Below are 17304 nucleotides of genomic sequence, written 5' to 3' on the forward strand. Positions count from 1 at the left end.
CCCAGAAAACAATGATCATCACCAGGCACCGGCTATTCTTCCCCAATATTTACAGACTCAACAAGTAGGAGTGAACATCTCCAATTACATCCAGGAGTGGGACAACATAACATCAGACAAACGGGTGCTGGATATAGTGATAAGAGGTTATAACTTGGAATTCATACAAAAACCACCGCATCATCCACCAGGAGCATCCAGACCGTTCCATCTTCACCTGCTTCAGCAGGAAGTATTCCTGATGCTTGCCAAGGGGCGATAGAAAAGGTTTTGGTTCAGTAAAAAGGTCTTGGGTTCTATTCCCGGTTCTTTTTGATAAAGAAGAAGTCAGGGGAATGGAGACCGATACTAGATCTCAGGAAGCTCAACAAGTTCCTTTGGAAACAATCCTTTCGGATGATCACGCTGTCGGATATCCTACACCTTCTCAATCCTGGAGATTTTATGACAACAATGGATCTCCAGGATGCTTATTTCCACATACCAATACATCAAGAACATCGCAAGTATCTCCACTTTACTGTGTCCGGTGCCCATTATCAATTCAAAGTTCTCCCATTCAGTCTGAAGTCAGCTCCACGAATTTTCACGAAATGTCTTGCCCCAGTCGCAGGTTTTCTCCGCAACAGGGGTTTTCAGGTGGTTCCATACCTGGACGACTGGCTCATAAAAGCTCCTTCTTCACTACTAGCGTCCAGGACTACAAACGCTTGCCTGAAATTATTTTGCAGTTTGGGGCTAACAGTAAATCTACAGAAGTCAGTCATCCTTCCCTCACGCAGGAGAGTCTTCTTGGGTGGAGAACTAGACACCATCAAAAACAAGGCATACCTCACCCTGGCACGGCAGCAGAAACTAGCCAACTTGGCTGTCAGTATTATCAGAAAAAAGTTTGTTTCAGTACGACTGTTCAAGTCGCTTCTAGGCATGATTTCCTCAGCCATCGTCCAAGTCCGTCTAGCAAGATTGAGAATGAGACCTTTACAAGAGGAGTTACAGCTCCAATGGACCCAGTCGCAAGGATCCTTTGACGACTTAATGAGTGTTACACCAAGAATTCGACAGGCTTTGCACTGGTGGTCTCAGACCAACCATCTCTCCCAAGGACTTACTTTTCTAACGCCAATAACAGACTTTATCATCACCACAGACGATTCCTTGGAAGGCTGGGGAGGCCATTTACAAGACATGCGCATTCAGGGAAGATGGTCGGAAGTTCAGAAAGGAATGCACATAAATCTGTTGGAATTAAAGGCGATCCACCTCACACTCAAGGCTTTTCTTCCACGCATTGCAGGGTCATCAGTGTTGGTCCGGACGGACATCACAACAAGTATGTTTTATATCAACAAGCAGGGAGGAACAAGATCCCTCTCCCTGTCAAGGAAGCTCAATCTCTTTGGGACTGGCTCACACTGCACAATATTTGCCTCAGGGTGGAGCACCTGCCAGGGGTCAACAACGCCCTAGCGGATTCTCTCAGCAGGACAGACGACAACTGCCACGAGTGGGAACTCAACCAGAAGGTACTCGACGGCGTCTTCCAACGCTGGGGACAACCGATCCTAGACTTGTTTGCCACCAATCAGAACTCCAAATGTCAATTCTACGCCAGTCGATACCCACTCCCGGGGTCGTGGGGAAATGCTCTTTCGATGAGATGGTCCGGGATCTTTGCCTATACTTTTCCCCCCATCTCGTTGATCCCCAGGCTCCTCAGGAAGATGAAGTCGGAGTGCTGCAGGATCATTCTCATAGCTCCCAGATGGCCTAGGCAGTACTGGTACACGGAGCTTCTACTCCGGTCCGTGGCCAATCCCATGCGCCTTCCCTGCAACCACGACCTTCTCACAAAGAATCAGGGCCAGATTCTTCATCCCGATCCAACATCTCTTCAATTGCATGCTTTGCTCCTGAGTTCCGAGAGTTCCAGGGTATGAACATTGATCAGGAATGCAGACGGATTTTATCTAGGGCACGAGCGGACAGTACAAATAAGACCTACAAGCTCAAATGGAAGAGATTTTGTGTTTGGTGTTTTCAGAACAAGTTCCATCCTTTACAGATTAAGCTGGAACAAATTCTCTCGTACCTTCTCACCCTCTCGAAGGCCGGACTATGCCATGCATCGGTTAAGATTCATTTGGCGGCTATAGCCTCCTATAGACGCTCTGCTGATATGCCCTCACTCGGCTCATCCAGGATTATTAGGCAGTTCATGAAAGGCCTCTTCCGTACTTTCCCTTCGGTGCGTCCACCTCCGCCAGAGTGGCATTTGAATGTAGTCCTGTCTCAGCTAATGAAAGCTCCGTTCGAACCTATTCACAGAGCTGAACTCAAGTACATCACATGGAATGTGGCAACTCTGCTTGCTCTACTTCCACCTGGAGAATCAGCGATATACAGGCTTTTACCACTAAAGAACCTTTTCTGTTTTTTTGTGGATGACTTTGTTCTGCTCAGGACCAACCCCAGGTACATTCCTAAAGTGCCATCATCATTTCACCAAAATGAGCCCGTGATACTACGAACTTTTTTCCCAAATCCATCTACAATCACAGAAAAGGCTCTGCATTCTTTGGACATCAAGAGATGCCTCAAATTCTACCTCCAGAGTACCAGACAAATAAGGAAATCAGATCAGCTGTATCTTATTGTCATGGACTGCAAGGAGCAGGGGTCACTAAGGCCACCATAGCCCGGTGGATTGCTTCTACAATTCAGTTTTGCCACACCAAAGCAGGAAAACTGTTGACTAAGCGCCCGGGGGCCCACTCCACCAGAGCAGTCTCCACAACGGCAGCTCTGTTTCAGGGCATTGCTCTAGATAAAATATATCAGGCTGCGACATGGAATACTACGCACTACTTTACGCAGCACTACTGTTTGGAGTCGTCGCAGAGAACTGGCTCTCTAGTTGGACAAGCTGTCTTATGTCATCTGTTTCATTAAGGTGAGACCTTTCCTTTATTGTGTAGAAACTATTTTAAATGCAATAGTCTACAATTGCTATGCAATATAGTTTGAGATACTGTTATATCTATATATATATATTTAAGGTATATATGTGTGTGTGTATATATATATATATATATATATATATATATATATATATATGCATATATATATATATATGTATATTTGTTTTGGGCTCATAATACAAGATTTATGAGCTGGTTATTTGATAATGTGTTTTAGAGGATTTCCATGCTCTCACCCTCCATCCACTGCGGGCATGAGGTTTATCAAGAGTACTGCTGGCTATTCAGATTCAAGCATGTGAATTTATGAAAGATCCAATACTGGATAAGAAAACAAGTTACTTACCTGTAACTACAGTTATCCAGTATTGGTATCTTTCATAAATTCACAATGCGACCCACCCTCCTCCCCTTAGACACTCGCATTTCCTCTCAGGTCATAATCTTTTTCACTCTCGTGCTAGAAAATGTGAGGGAAGGAGCTTCTCTGGAGAGTGTTCTAGAGGGTGCTGGTACCTGATTGGCCGGCAGCCAGGTTTGGGTTCTTTTCACAAAAGGACTTGTATAGGCTATATGAGTGACTGGTGTTGCCATTATAGCCTATAGAAAAATATTTGTTAATTATTGCTTTTTATGTACCATGGGACTCCCACTTCGATGACGGGGATGATTCAAGCATGTGAATTTATGAAAGATACCAATACTGGATAACTGTAGTTACAGGTAAGTAACTTGTTTTCTTATCTGCAATATAGAACATATGTATATACTGAGGAAGAGGTTTTAGTTCAGCCTCTTGCTCATGAATGGATGGCTTTGTTGTCTATCACAGGTGTCTGATTTTGCTCCCATGAGTTTCATCTTGATTCTCATGTTTATCTTAACCAGAAGCATTTCGATGTCACAGTGTTTTGATTGAATCAGATGGTGCCCAAGATGTACTACATAAAAAAGTCAACCATAGTGGTTTGGGGGAATAGACAATTTGGAAAATATTGTATACACGTTACATTATTAACCATGGAACTCAAAAAGGAAATTGAGCAATACATTGATTTTTACTCTCCAGCATTGACAATATTTTTTAAAGCTCTTTTTGAAAAACAATAATAATTGTTTAAACTTTTTTTAGTAATCAATAGCCCCCTTAAGGAGCAGAGGCCAATTCCGTCACACACAAACACCCTCGGAATAGACAGTGCACATTCCAAGGGTGCTGCCAGGGGGACCCCTGCAACTCCCAAAACATGGCTGTGGGCAGTGCAGGGGCCCCCCTGTGGTCCCAAGCATGTGCTTTCCACCAGCCTTGCCATGTCGGTGCAACCGCCATCAAAAGGCTGGTGGAAAGCAAAGTCATGATCAGCCCAGCAATGCTGTCATGGACCTCGCTGTGGCTGACCACGACTTTGACCACCACCAACCCGTCCAGATCTATGATCCTGGTGGTAGGGGTGGTCTCTTGGCGGTCTGATGGCCAGGATCATAATCTGCCTGTCAGACTGCCAGGAGTGCCGCAGTCTGACCACTACTCTGAGTTTGGTGGTCCTAGGACTGCCAAACTCTTAATCAGGCCCTATATTTTAAAAGATTAATACTGCAGTATTAAACTGTCAAAAACTTTTACTGTTAAAAAATACAGCCAAATACTAATGCACCCTAAACCTTTAACCCTGATTTCTCCTACATCTTGCTTATAATTTGTTTTTAGGATTGCATTTGATAAAATATTAGATTATGAATAGTTACAATTAATACTTGAGCATTAAGGATTTTTGTAAAATTACTCTGAAAAGAAAATCACTCTCATCCTCATCCTCATTTACTCTAGCATCCCGTTTCTAAGTTTTTTTATTAAAAAAGTTTTACACATTAGTTTTTATTAAATATCTTTGAATATATGTCATTACTGCTTATAAATATGTGAGTATTAAATTATCTAATTACGCTTTAAAAAGAGCCCATATAAAAATAGTACACTCCCACCCATATTCCCATTAATGCTTACTTTGTGCTTCAAACAAATTGTAACAGGTTTTTAATAGCCATTTAATAAATTCATACAAAATAATACTTAAAATTAATTCTTGAGTATTAAGAGTTAAAATAAAACACCACACCCATGCACACATTCACTCCCTCTTCCCCCAGCGCATACATACAAACATTCACTCCCCCTTCCCGCACATACATACATTCACTCCCCCTCCACCTCTCCCCAGCGCATACATACATTCACACCCCCTCCCCCTGCACCACACGCGCTCACCCCTTCCATTCGCTCAATCGCACTCACACACTCAGTCGATCACACCCTCACATATGCACTCACGCACTCAGCCCATCCACAAACACTCACACACCCCCACACCACCCACACTCACACCCCCCACCCTATCCACAATCACTCACATAGGCAGACACGCACCCAAAAATACTCCCACTGCATTCACGACATTCACACATGCACTCACACACGCACAAACACACACACACCCCTCCCCTGTTGGACAATCCACTTACCTCATCCATCAAGGAGGTCGCCCGGGAGGGAACGGGTCCTAGCGCTTCCACCGCTGGCAACACCCCTCCATCAGGACACCGCCACGCCGTATTACGTGTCATAATACAGCATGCGGCATCCTTTTGGTGTGGCGGTGCCGGTGGTAGAACCGTCTCTTCACCGCCGACCGCCAGCATGACTGGTGTCAGAATTCCACCCGATTTTGGGCAGAATTCCGAAATCAGTCGTAATAGGGCGGTCGTAAGACCTCCAGCACTAGCGGTCTTTCAGTGGCTGTGGCTGCGGCAGTCTTACGAAAAGACCGCCAAAGTCGTAATGAGGGCCAAAGATTGCAATTTAGCCCTGAACTCGTAATGAAAGCCTAAATATAAATAAAAACTAAAAGAATAATAAGAAACTTCCAAAACTAATTTAAAACCTACTTGTTTTGGGGGGGTTAAACCCCCTCAAGCACTGATTAAGAAAAGTTATGATCTCTTTTCAACATAACCGCACACATTTAAAAAAAAATCTTTTACTTCTTAATTTTGGGGGGTAAACCCCCCAAACCCTTGAGTGATAGTAAATGTGACTCCAACCCTACTCGTCACAATTACACAATACAGATGTGCACTTAGCACAATATACTCTTTCTGTTCTAATGTTATTAATGTAAAGTGTTGCACTTGAACACAATACTGGATTGTATTAACTGTAGAACTAGAAAATCATATAATCTGTTTGCCTTAACCATATTAAATAAAACATAGGCCCTCATTACAACTTTGGCGGGCGGCGGAGGCCGCCCGCCAAAGTTGCGCGTCGTGAATACCGCACCGCGGTCGGAAGACCGCGGCGGGTATTCAGAGTTTTCCCCTGGGCTGGCGGGCGGCCGCCGAAAGGCCGCCCGCCAGCCCAGGGGAAAACGACCTTCCCACCATGAAGCCGGCTCGTAATCGAGCCGGCGGAGTGGGAAGGTGCGACGGGTGCTACTGCACCCGTCGCGTATTTCACTGTCTGCTATGCAGACAGTGAAATACATTTTGGGGCCCTCTTGCGGGGGCCCCTGCAGTGCCCATGCCGTTGGCATGGGCACTGCGGGAGAACCGCCAGGAACTGGATGGCGGGAGGGGGAGTCGGAATCCCCAAGCCGGCGAAGCAAGCTGTGCCGGCTTGGAGGATTCCTTGGGGGCAGCGGGAAACCGGCGGGAGACCGCCGGTTTCCCTTCTCTGACCGCGGCTAAGCCGCCGCGGTCAGAATGCCCCGCGGGGCACCGCCGGCCTGTCGGCGGTGCTCCCGCGTGCCGCGGCCCTGGCGGTTCTATACCGCCAGGGTCGTAATGAGGGCCATAGTCATTTAAAGTGATTTAGAAACCATCCTCATATTATTTAAATGTATTAACAACAAGAACAATACGAATTCATGGAAATGTGTGCACTTAAGTTTTCATATTGCAAATGAATGTGACTCACACTTACATTTAAGCTTGTGTATTTAAGAGTTGCATTGCTTTTATCTAAGCTGTAGAGTGAGTTTAATTTGAACTTTTTTACTGACATTCTCATTTATTTGTGGTTATATGAGCACAGTTTTCTTTGTACTAATGTACACATGAAATGTTAGCTTAGGAATGGATGTTACATTATCTTAGCCATAGGGATCCTGAGAAGAGCACCTTGATGGAAAAACATGGACAACCAATTGTGAGCTGACAGTCTCTATTCAGTAATGTTGCAAGTGTTCAAGGACCTCTCTGGGAGAAACTGTAGATGTTGCAGCTAACAGCGTGAGAATGGAAAAGACGATGGAGTCCATGGTGGAGTGAACAAGGGTTGTTGCTTAGAAGGATTTTTGTGATATTAGCTCTCTCATCGTTTGTTAGGCAGATCTCCTTTAAGCTTTGAGAGGTGCAGACCTCTATTTTTCCCCACTCATTCTGTCCCTTCTTTTTCATAAGCGTGGCTTTGGCTAATATGTAATCTTCTGACTTCTAAGAAGACTCTTGTATGAGATACTGAATTGCAGACACCTTCCATGATATTCAAGCTCATATAGATTTTTCCCCTTTTTCAACATTTTCTGACTTTTTTAGCTTTTTCCCTTTTAGATCCCAGCATAAATTATTTATATTAATTTAGGTCCTAAACTAGATGACCTTAAACCTTATTCATGTTTAAGAGAGAGAATCGAAGATTGTTCTCTGAACACCAAATCTTATTGCTAATTTTCTGTATTACTGTAACTGAACTTCTTGTATGCCTTATGTGGATTTGCCTAAATTTCTTCAGGAGATTTGGTTATCTTGTTATGATCCAGTATCTTTATAGCATGTTTTGAGACTGATCTACATGAACCTGACTGTTAACTTGTAATAACATTTCCTATCACCCTGATTCTTTGTCCTCATTGTTTAGCCAAATGTATTACACTGTTAATTGGAAAATATTTTGATTGATGCTAACTCCCAATATCTTTTGAGAAGACCTAAAAAGGTTGAGCAGATGACCAAATTAAGGAGAGTGGTCCAAACGTGCCATCCCATCACCCTCACTAAAATTACCTACAATAACTTTAAGACATTTTTTGCAAATTCTTTGAATCTTTTACTCCTTACTTTTGAAAATTAGCTATAATAACTTTATCCAATACCTTTTAGGGGAGATAAATCCCCAACCACTATTTGTAAAAAAAATAAGTCATGTGTTTCTTACCTTTAAGGAGTAAACCTCTCCAACTCCCCATTAAATAATAACTATAATCACTTGACCCAATATCTTTTGGAGTTAAACCCTCCCAATCCCCCATTTACGTGTTTCTTTTGGGGGTATCCTCCCAGCAACCCTTTAAAAAATAGCTATATTATTGTACATACATGACTACACTTACCTCCGGTTACCTGGCATAGCAAAGGCATGTGAGTTAAAGGCATGCATTGTAAAGGGATCTGTGAGGAAAAGAATGCAGAGTAATGTCAATTCATGGTAAAGACTGAATTGTAAAAGCAAAATACTTCAGCACCTACTTCCTGTCATGCTTTGCATTTTTGAATATATAAAAAACACACTCTTAAAGTTCCAAGAGAGCCAGGACACCTCCGTACAAAATGTCTCTAATTTATTGAACAGCAAAACAAAACCACTCCAACGCGTTTCGGCATTACGCCTTGTTCACGGATATATATATATAACTCTATACATATATGTGTGTGGTTGTATGTTTTGCAGCGTGTGTTGACATGCACCAGGACACTGCTGATGCTCGTTGAAGCATGACAACCCACATGCTTTAATGATACACAGCAACTCTCTTCAATACAAAAAGGAATGGCACTCCCATCACTCTACATGAAAATATTTATTGCGGCTGACACATCAACATGTTTTGGCCTCTGCTGGGCCTTGGTCATGATACTGGGTACCATTTTGTTTGCAATTTTTTATCTAAAAAAACCCTCAAAATACAACAATAGACAAAGGACTACTTGTCAAATCCAAAATGACACAAAACAGCGGCAGCCAACTTGTAATGAAGTTTGCGCTCACAGTAGTATATCTTGAAACAATTGGACTCAGCCCAAACTATACAGCTCAAATTATACTGTGGTGCATGATATAATTTAACATAATATATTGTATTACATTAATTTCAAATCAAACAATATTGCACATTACAGATTTGCGAATTATAGACACCCGCCTCATGCAAAAAACTAAGCTTATGTGGGCAAACATCCATATTGTCCTATTGGACCAAATAACATAATGATCGAAAACAAAGTATAAATATGTCTGTTCAATGCCCAAAGCTACAGTAATTTCGCGTAATAAAAAAAAAACACATAAATATTTGTCTGAAAAAGCTAAATTATCTCAACATTCCACAAATAGACCATTCTATCATGCGCACACATAAACTCAAATGTTAAATGATAATACATCAAAGCAATAACCTGATAAAGCCTAAGTGGGCAATAATCTAACTATATTTGCTTCTGACTACCTGTTTCTATATTCTGCAATACAGTCACGAAAACACAAAAATATCACAAAAAGCATTTATACATAAAAGGTAATTACTTAAAGCGCCTTAAATCAGCAACAGCGAGGCTGGCTAAACATATACATGCTGATCATCATCCACATTAGGGCCCCTTGGTTCAAGTGAATCTAAGCTCAAAATGTATCTTGCTTTTAATCTGTGAAGGTCCTTTTCTCTATTTTTACCCCTTGGGTTTTTGGGGACCTCAATTATGATTGAATATCTCAATGGATCACTATTGCCCTGGTGTACTTTCCAAAAGTGTCTTGCTATAGGGTAGCTTTAATCTATATTTTTATTGCTCTGAGATGTTGCAAAATTATTTTTTGTACCTGTGATATAGTACACCCCATATATATTCTGTCACAGACAATTCAGCATGTACGTAGCAAATTCACTTTTACACTTTAGATTTTGGTGACCTTAATCTTCTTACCCAATGGTGTATTCTCCCCATGTTTGCACGCCTTACACTTATTGCACTTTTGAAACACCTTTCTGGGTTGTAACTATGAGGTAACTCCACTCCTGACATCATTTTTGACTAGTCTGCCTCTGAAAGATCTCACCTTCCTACATGCAATAAAGAGTTTATTAGAAATGTTGTTTCCAAACTTGGGATCACTTTTGAGTAGATGCCCGTGTTTATTCATAATCTTCCTAATTGATAGGTTCTTCAAGATACACGCCCTGAGGCCATAAGTCTATAGTGCCTCCTTTGTCAGCATTTCTTACAACGCAATCCCTGTTGTTAGACAGTTGCAAAATAAGCTTGTTTATTTCTCCTTCTCTCTTCTTATTCCCATAATACACTCTGTCGTGTTCCTGAAGGTGCCTTAGAGCACAAATAGCCTCAGAGAATAGAGGTTTGGTATCTCTGAGTGTGTGTGGGGTAAAGGAGGACTTGGGCCTAAAGTGTGAGTCACCACCTGCAGATATATCCATACTTTTCTGCTCTTGTCCAAAGCCACATTTGCAGATTAGATTCCCTGCATTTCTTTTCCAAGGCAAGTAACTCCTGCATAAAATCATCTTCCACAAGTAAATTACTATGTGGGAGCACATTACTTAAAAATTTAACTTTACATTGAATGCATTTTCTTTCTTGTTCCTCAAACAATTATATATATATATATATATATATATATATATATATATATATATATATATATATATATATACTCACTGAAAAAAGCAAAGGTTACAGGGATGGTATAGTTAGGTTCTGAATTTACTCTTACAAAACTACAGAAATTCAGCAGTTAGAGTTCTTTCAAGTAACTAAAACTAGCACCCTAATGTAACTATAACTCGCGCCCTCGCCATGCACAGTTGTCTCATTAATAATTTTCTTGCAAATGTTGCAGTAAGATTATGAAAGATAGCATAGAATATGTCATCAATGATATAATATGTGGCGTAATTAGCAGTGCATGGCGAAGGCACGAGTTATATTTACCTTAGGGCGCATGTTAACTGCTGAATTTCTGTGGTTTTGTTCGAGTAAATTTAGAACCTAGCGATAACGTCCCTGTAACCTTTGTTTTTTTCAGTGAATTTCTATGTTTTTTTTAACTTATAGTATTTTTCATTACTATATGTGAATCGAACCACCGCCTTCGGATGTGCACGGCAGCAGCTGGTCACAGGGCTGGCCAATTCCCTATAAGCACCCAACCTTGCACCGTGCATGGCCTTCTGTGCGCAGTAGGGGTTGCTCGCAAAGGCTGGCCTGCAGCCAAACCCCCTAACCACCCAACCCGCTACTGTGCACGGTCCTTTGCACATGCACGGCAGAAGTTGGTAGTGGCCTCTCTGTGAGAATACATGTGAGAGGCTGTTTCTGAGTGTAAGAGTGGCTGTCAGAGTGGCTGTCAGAGTGGCTGTCTGGGTGTGAGAGTGCATACATGAGTGTTTTAGTGGGTGCGTCAGTATGTGCGCAGGGTCTGTGACTGGTTTCATCAGGGTCTGAGTGGGTGTGTGGGTGGATGCGTAACTGTCTGAGTGGGTCTAAGTGGGTGCATGAGTATCTGAGTGGGTCTGTGAGTGGGAGAATTGATTGAAAGAGAGACAAAGAGAGTGAAAGAAAGTGAGAGGGAGAAATATAGACTTTTTTAGGCTTTGATGTCAGATATACTTAGAATGACTTATTTGTCTCCAATTTAAAATAAAAAACGTGTATTTGTTTTTTTTAAATATAGTAATAATTAAAAAAATTAATTGAGTTGAGCTGGACCCGAACCCCCAAAGCTCAGTGTGAAGGTCTGCAAACCTTCACACTGAGCTATAAGGGATTTTTTGAATTATTTTTTTTCCAGCCCTTTATGGGCTATCTTGGACCACGAGGGTGTCCTCGTGGGCTCCCCTGCAGTTCCTCCTTATTGATTAATTTTATCATTTTTAAAAATAAAAAGCCCTTATGGGCTACCTGGAAGTGTGGGGGAAGGCTTAAGGCGCGGGGACCCCCCCCATATTTTTAAAAACGAAAGCCCTGGGGAGGTGGCGGTCCCCAAGGCAGCGATGAGGCATGAATAACCACACAGAATTTAGTAAGATTTATAATATTTATTCCCTATTGATTACACTTCTACGAGTAAGTTTATTATTCTCAATACCAGAAAACCCATCAACAATGTCACAATATGGCAACTTGAATAAGATTTCATCAAAGCAGTGATCATAAACATTAGAACAAAGCACAATGTCAACATGGATTAATCTTAGCAGAGTATCATTAGCACTTTATTCAACAAAGCAGAGATTCAGTCATTTGTCTATTTGCGTCCGTTCAGTGAACTCCTTAACTAACCTCAAATTAGCATTAGCATGTTGGGCTTCATGCAAAAGAATTTAGTAACACAAATTTAGAAAACATCTAACTATGGTCTCTATCAAAAGAAGCAGTTGGTACCTAGAAAGGAAAGGCAAACAGACAATTACAATTTCATCATTATATAGTTACCCTTCGTAATGAGTCAGCATACAGAGTCAGCCTTCGACCTCAGGACATCAGTTGATTCGCCATCAGCCAGGAAACACAGCAAAGTTCAGCAAGACGGGGCAATAAGGGACACTTCCCTCATAAGGAGGAAAGCATGAATTGGGCAGGCAAAGTAAGGTGAGGATGGGTTGCGAAGTCAATCAGCAAAGTCAGAGTGACAAAGTGGCTAGGTGACAGCAAAGGGCCCGTAACGGCTGATTTCTCCTTGTGTTCAAGAATTATATCGATCTTGTTGTACAGTCCCCTAATTTCCAATTGGGCAAGTTTTGGCGCACCATTATCTCCATCCAATAATCAGGTAATCACTTTATTAGAATTGTCACTTTAGAACAGTTCTCACGTAGTTTATTGGCTCCTGTAATTGATGTCTCCAACGGGTAGAATGTCAGGTACAATTTCATGTTCTTGCGGTCCTCTCACAGTCCCAGTCAGTAGTTCTATTGTCTATACCAGTTCAGGCGACCTTGTACCTGTTGCAAGTTTACACTGTTGCATTCGGCAAGAATGTCTCCTTGAGCAAGTCGAGTCCCATGAGAAGAATTTACTATGGTTACACACATCTTCTAGCTTCTGGAAATGTACGGCTACATGTCCTTCAGCAAGTCAGCACATTGCACGTTAGGAATAACACATTTAATATGAAACCGGGCAGCTAGGCCCCGACTCATGCTAACTAAGGCCTAGTGATTAATTAGCAAAAACATTAACATATACTCTTAATACTAATACAAAATCACACATTAGTACATTAATAATTCATTATTAGTCCATTTCGTTAATCATCGTATACATTGGTGGCCACTCCCCGTGGGCACATTTCAAACACACGTTTAGTAAAAGCACATTAATACAATTTCTAGGCGGCATCATTATACATTAATTTGTCAACATTTCATGTTAATTTTGATTATAAAAGCTACACTCCAACACCACCCCTTTAACACACCGACCGCCATGGTGGTAACAGCTGCTGGGCTGGAGACTTCGGTCTCCAGACCGGCGGCCGTCACATTCCCACCCTCGGCATTACGATCCGGCCTACTGCCATGGTTTTCGTGGTTTCTGTACCGCCACGAAAACATGGCGTTAGGCACTATCAGTGCCAGGGGACCCTTCCCTGGCACTGATAGAGGTCTCCCCCGCACCCCCACCCCAGAGTACACCCCCACACTCCCCTACCCGCACCTGCCCCTGCACATATACACACCCACACACACACACACCCATATAGACACATGCACACACGCATACCCACCTCCACCCACGCATGCACACATACATACCCACACACCACAACACACACCAACATACCTTGTCACACACATGCATCCACAACACACAAGACTCACAATCACTCATTCACACAAGCATCCAACGCGACTCACACCCGCATGCATGCATCCCAAAACATACACAACTCCCCCCCCACACACATACACACAACACTCCCCACCCCCCTCTCCGGTCGGAGAACCCGACTTACCTGCTTGCAGGGGGTCCTCCGGCTGGAGACGGTCCGCGGCGCTGCTGTCAGCAGCAGCGCCCGCCAGCAAAACACCGCCAGGTCATATCATTGCTCATGATACGGCCGGCGGTGTTTTACAGGCGTCGTGGTGCTATTGTCATCAGTGCCGCCTTACCACTGTCTGCCGCCATGACAGTCGGCGGTGTTCCACCAGATTTCTGGCGGAATACCGTCAGCGGTCATAATACGCGTTGCCAGCTTGTACCCCATGTGGCGGTATGTTGGCGGCCGTTGCCGTGGCGGTAGGCGGTCATTACCGCCAATGTTTTAATGAGGGCCAAAATGCCTTTTCTGTCATGCATTAACAAGTCAGTATTGGTAAAAATAACCCAATTTACAAATCATTTTTACGCTGGAATATTACCCCTACAATATAAATTCTGTTTGCGGAATAAAAAGCAGGTTTTGTAATCATCCATAACTAACTTTGAATTTGTGGAAGCTTGTTATGGGTTTACCTATTGTAAGACCAGCTCAGATCTAATCATATTGTGAGAGACAAATTCTGTCTTTTTGGGATAGGTTATTTGTGATCAAAGATTATAATGCAATTACAGCTTGTTGTAATTCAATTACTTACCACATGCTATGATTATACCATTGGCATGAACTCTGTACACTATATTGTACTACAGGGGATATTTTTTCACCGGGTAGTGAGCAATAATTACCTCTCAGTGGTACCTCCAATCAGCATCAGCAGAATGACTAATACTTGCTTCTACTGAGTTTAAATTTAGAAACAATGTCTAGACACCATTATATTTTCAATAACAATTTTTTTTTGTGCAGGTCAATTATCCCCAGAAGGTATGGTCTGGTTCCTGTGTGGTCCTGAGAACAGTGTAGTGTCCTTAGACCAGCTGACACTAAATCAAGACATGACCCAACCCCTCTCGCATTATTTGATCAATTCATCTCACAATACCTACCTCACAGGTAAGAACTAGATTTAAGAGCCGTGAAACTTTTTCTGTCATGTGAAATATTTTTATGAGTCACTACACTAGGTAATTGAATGAGGCCTGCAAAATTTCCTTACTCCTTGGCAATCTTATATTGACTAACTGAACTTTAGTGCAGAACGGTGGGTCAGGGTGATGCTGGAGACAAAAGTGCCTCATAAATTAATTTAAACTGGTCGAGATTTTTGCACTTCACTACTCAACAATGACAGATTAGTACAAAATATATTTATATGAAATCAAAGATATTTCAAAGACACTTTATGAGCAGTCATATTGGAATCAAGGGCTTGCATGTAAATGAAAAATGATGACTTGAGAAGTGCCTGTCTGATTCCATTGTCACACCTGAGATTTTTCCTTTGCTGGTTCCCATGTGTTTCAAATCCTGTCTACTAATGGTGCTACTAGATTAGCATTCTTTGTGGGACAGTATAACTTATGGGACAGTGCAGGTATGACTAGGGCCAGATAGGGAAACCAAATTGGCCTTGGCAAAACATCACACGAAGTGAGCCAAAGTGGGCAGGGATCTGGCGATGTTCCTTCTTTCGTTCAAGGACATTTTCTGGAAAGTAGTGACTGACTGATGGTGCTGAAGGTAAACAAACGAATTAATCCAGTTATGTACAGCGTGTCAAAATACAAAGAAGCAATAACGCACACGTGCATATAAGAGCACTGAGTGCCTATTACCAGAACTGGATACAGAACATGCGTATGTTAGTGCCACATGACAGGTAGCTTGTTACATGAAAAGATGTCCATCAAAAATGACATGTCAGGAAAAAGAAATAGTGAGCCAGGACATAACGCCTATCACTCTTACTGTGCCGTTCAGTAAGCCCTGGAATAGCTATGAAGGAAAGCCAGATACCATCAGAATTTATGATTTTATTATTAATATTGCAACAGAGTCATATGCAATGGTTCTTATAATGTATATATGAGTATTGCTCAAGTACTTTAGGATGCATCCATTGTTAGCAGAGTACTGCTGAAGAATTCTAGGATGTCACTAATAAGACGATGGTTAATATGCAAACCTACACAAGGTGCTGCTTAAATTTGCAAAAGTATTGCCCTGCCAGCCTTTAAGGGGCAAATACATATGTTGAAGTAGGCCAGGGCTGCTTATTGTACTGCTTAGTTGCCTCTTCACTGTGCCAGGCGTACTTTACTGTACCAGATGGCAGAGCAAGATACCAGAGATGTTGCTGAAAGTGTTAGGATTAGTGCTTGTTACCTTTTACTCTCAGATTACTGAACTATCTTGCTTACTCCTCTGACAGAAGAGTCATGCCTTAGCTTACAGATAAAGTGATGATGCCGGTGCCATTGTACACACTGCCCCAGAATGAAAAAAAAACTCATAATATATGCCACATTGCCAGACATACACTAGACCGCAGCTTCACCACCTTAAACCACAACAAATTCAACTCAAGTTCACCCCTCAAGCACACCCCTCACATGGACCAACCACTCTATAATCCACTTCCAAATAAGCACACCGCAGACTAACACACCCACCAACGTCATCCTACCCAGCAACAGCTGGAGCAAAATCTTAGACTCAAAATAGCTCAAAGCCCTCCACACGGACCAATCCAATGGTGCGGACAACATCAACAAAGACATCGACAACTTTAACAAATGGATCAAGAACTGCACAGACTCCCTCACAGCCACCAAACTCAACAGAGAAAATCCAACGAGCAAGCCAATTGGTACACAAAGGACCTCCAGGACATAAAAAGAAATTGCAAACAGCTAGAAAGAAATTGAAGAGCCAGCCACAAAGACACCAATTAAACCACCTTCAAAGCTGCATTCAGAGGATACCAGCAACTAAGAGAAACCAAGAAAAGAGTGCTAGCTGAACGCATCGAAGGAAGCTCCAACAGTAGCCAAGAAAGCTTCTTGATATTCAAAGATTTCACCACACCTACGGCTTCCAAAAACAGCATCACCTCGTCTCAAAAACTCTGCGACCCCACCAGACCCTTGCTCCCACAACATCTATAATCTCTGCACATCATTAATCTGCACAACACTCATGTTCATCCTGAACACCTTCATCGCCTCTGCCTCCTTCCGGGAAGCCTGAAATCATGCAATAGTCAATGCTTTTCTCAAGAAGCCTCTTCAGACCAATGCCAACTGTCTAACTACTTCCCTACCTAGTGAAAGTAAATGAAAAGGCCATCAACAAACAACTCACAAGCCACATCAAACATCACAACCTAATGAACAACACACAATCAGGTTTCAGAAAGAACCACAGCACAGA

At 42.3% G+C, this 17304-nt stretch overlaps 1 protein-coding gene across 1 annotated transcript in view; it reads left to right on the plus strand.

The window, feature by feature from the left end:
- The window catches only part of PLCB2 (phospholipase C beta 2), a 453229-nt gene that overhangs the window by 305865 nt on the left and 130060 nt on the right, over positions 1–17304 (plus strand). Inside the window, exon 10 of the mRNA XM_069208592.1 lies at positions 14839–14985. Coding sequence (XP_069064693.1) covers positions 14839–14985 — 147 coding nt within the window. The remainder of the gene's footprint in view (positions 1–14838; positions 14986–17304) is intronic.

Source organism: Pleurodeles waltl, chromosome 9 (assembly GCF_031143425.1).
Source record: "Pleurodeles waltl isolate 20211129_DDA chromosome 9, aPleWal1.hap1.20221129, whole genome shotgun sequence".
Taxonomy (NCBI): Eukaryota; Metazoa; Chordata; class Amphibia; order Caudata; family Salamandridae; genus Pleurodeles; species Pleurodeles waltl.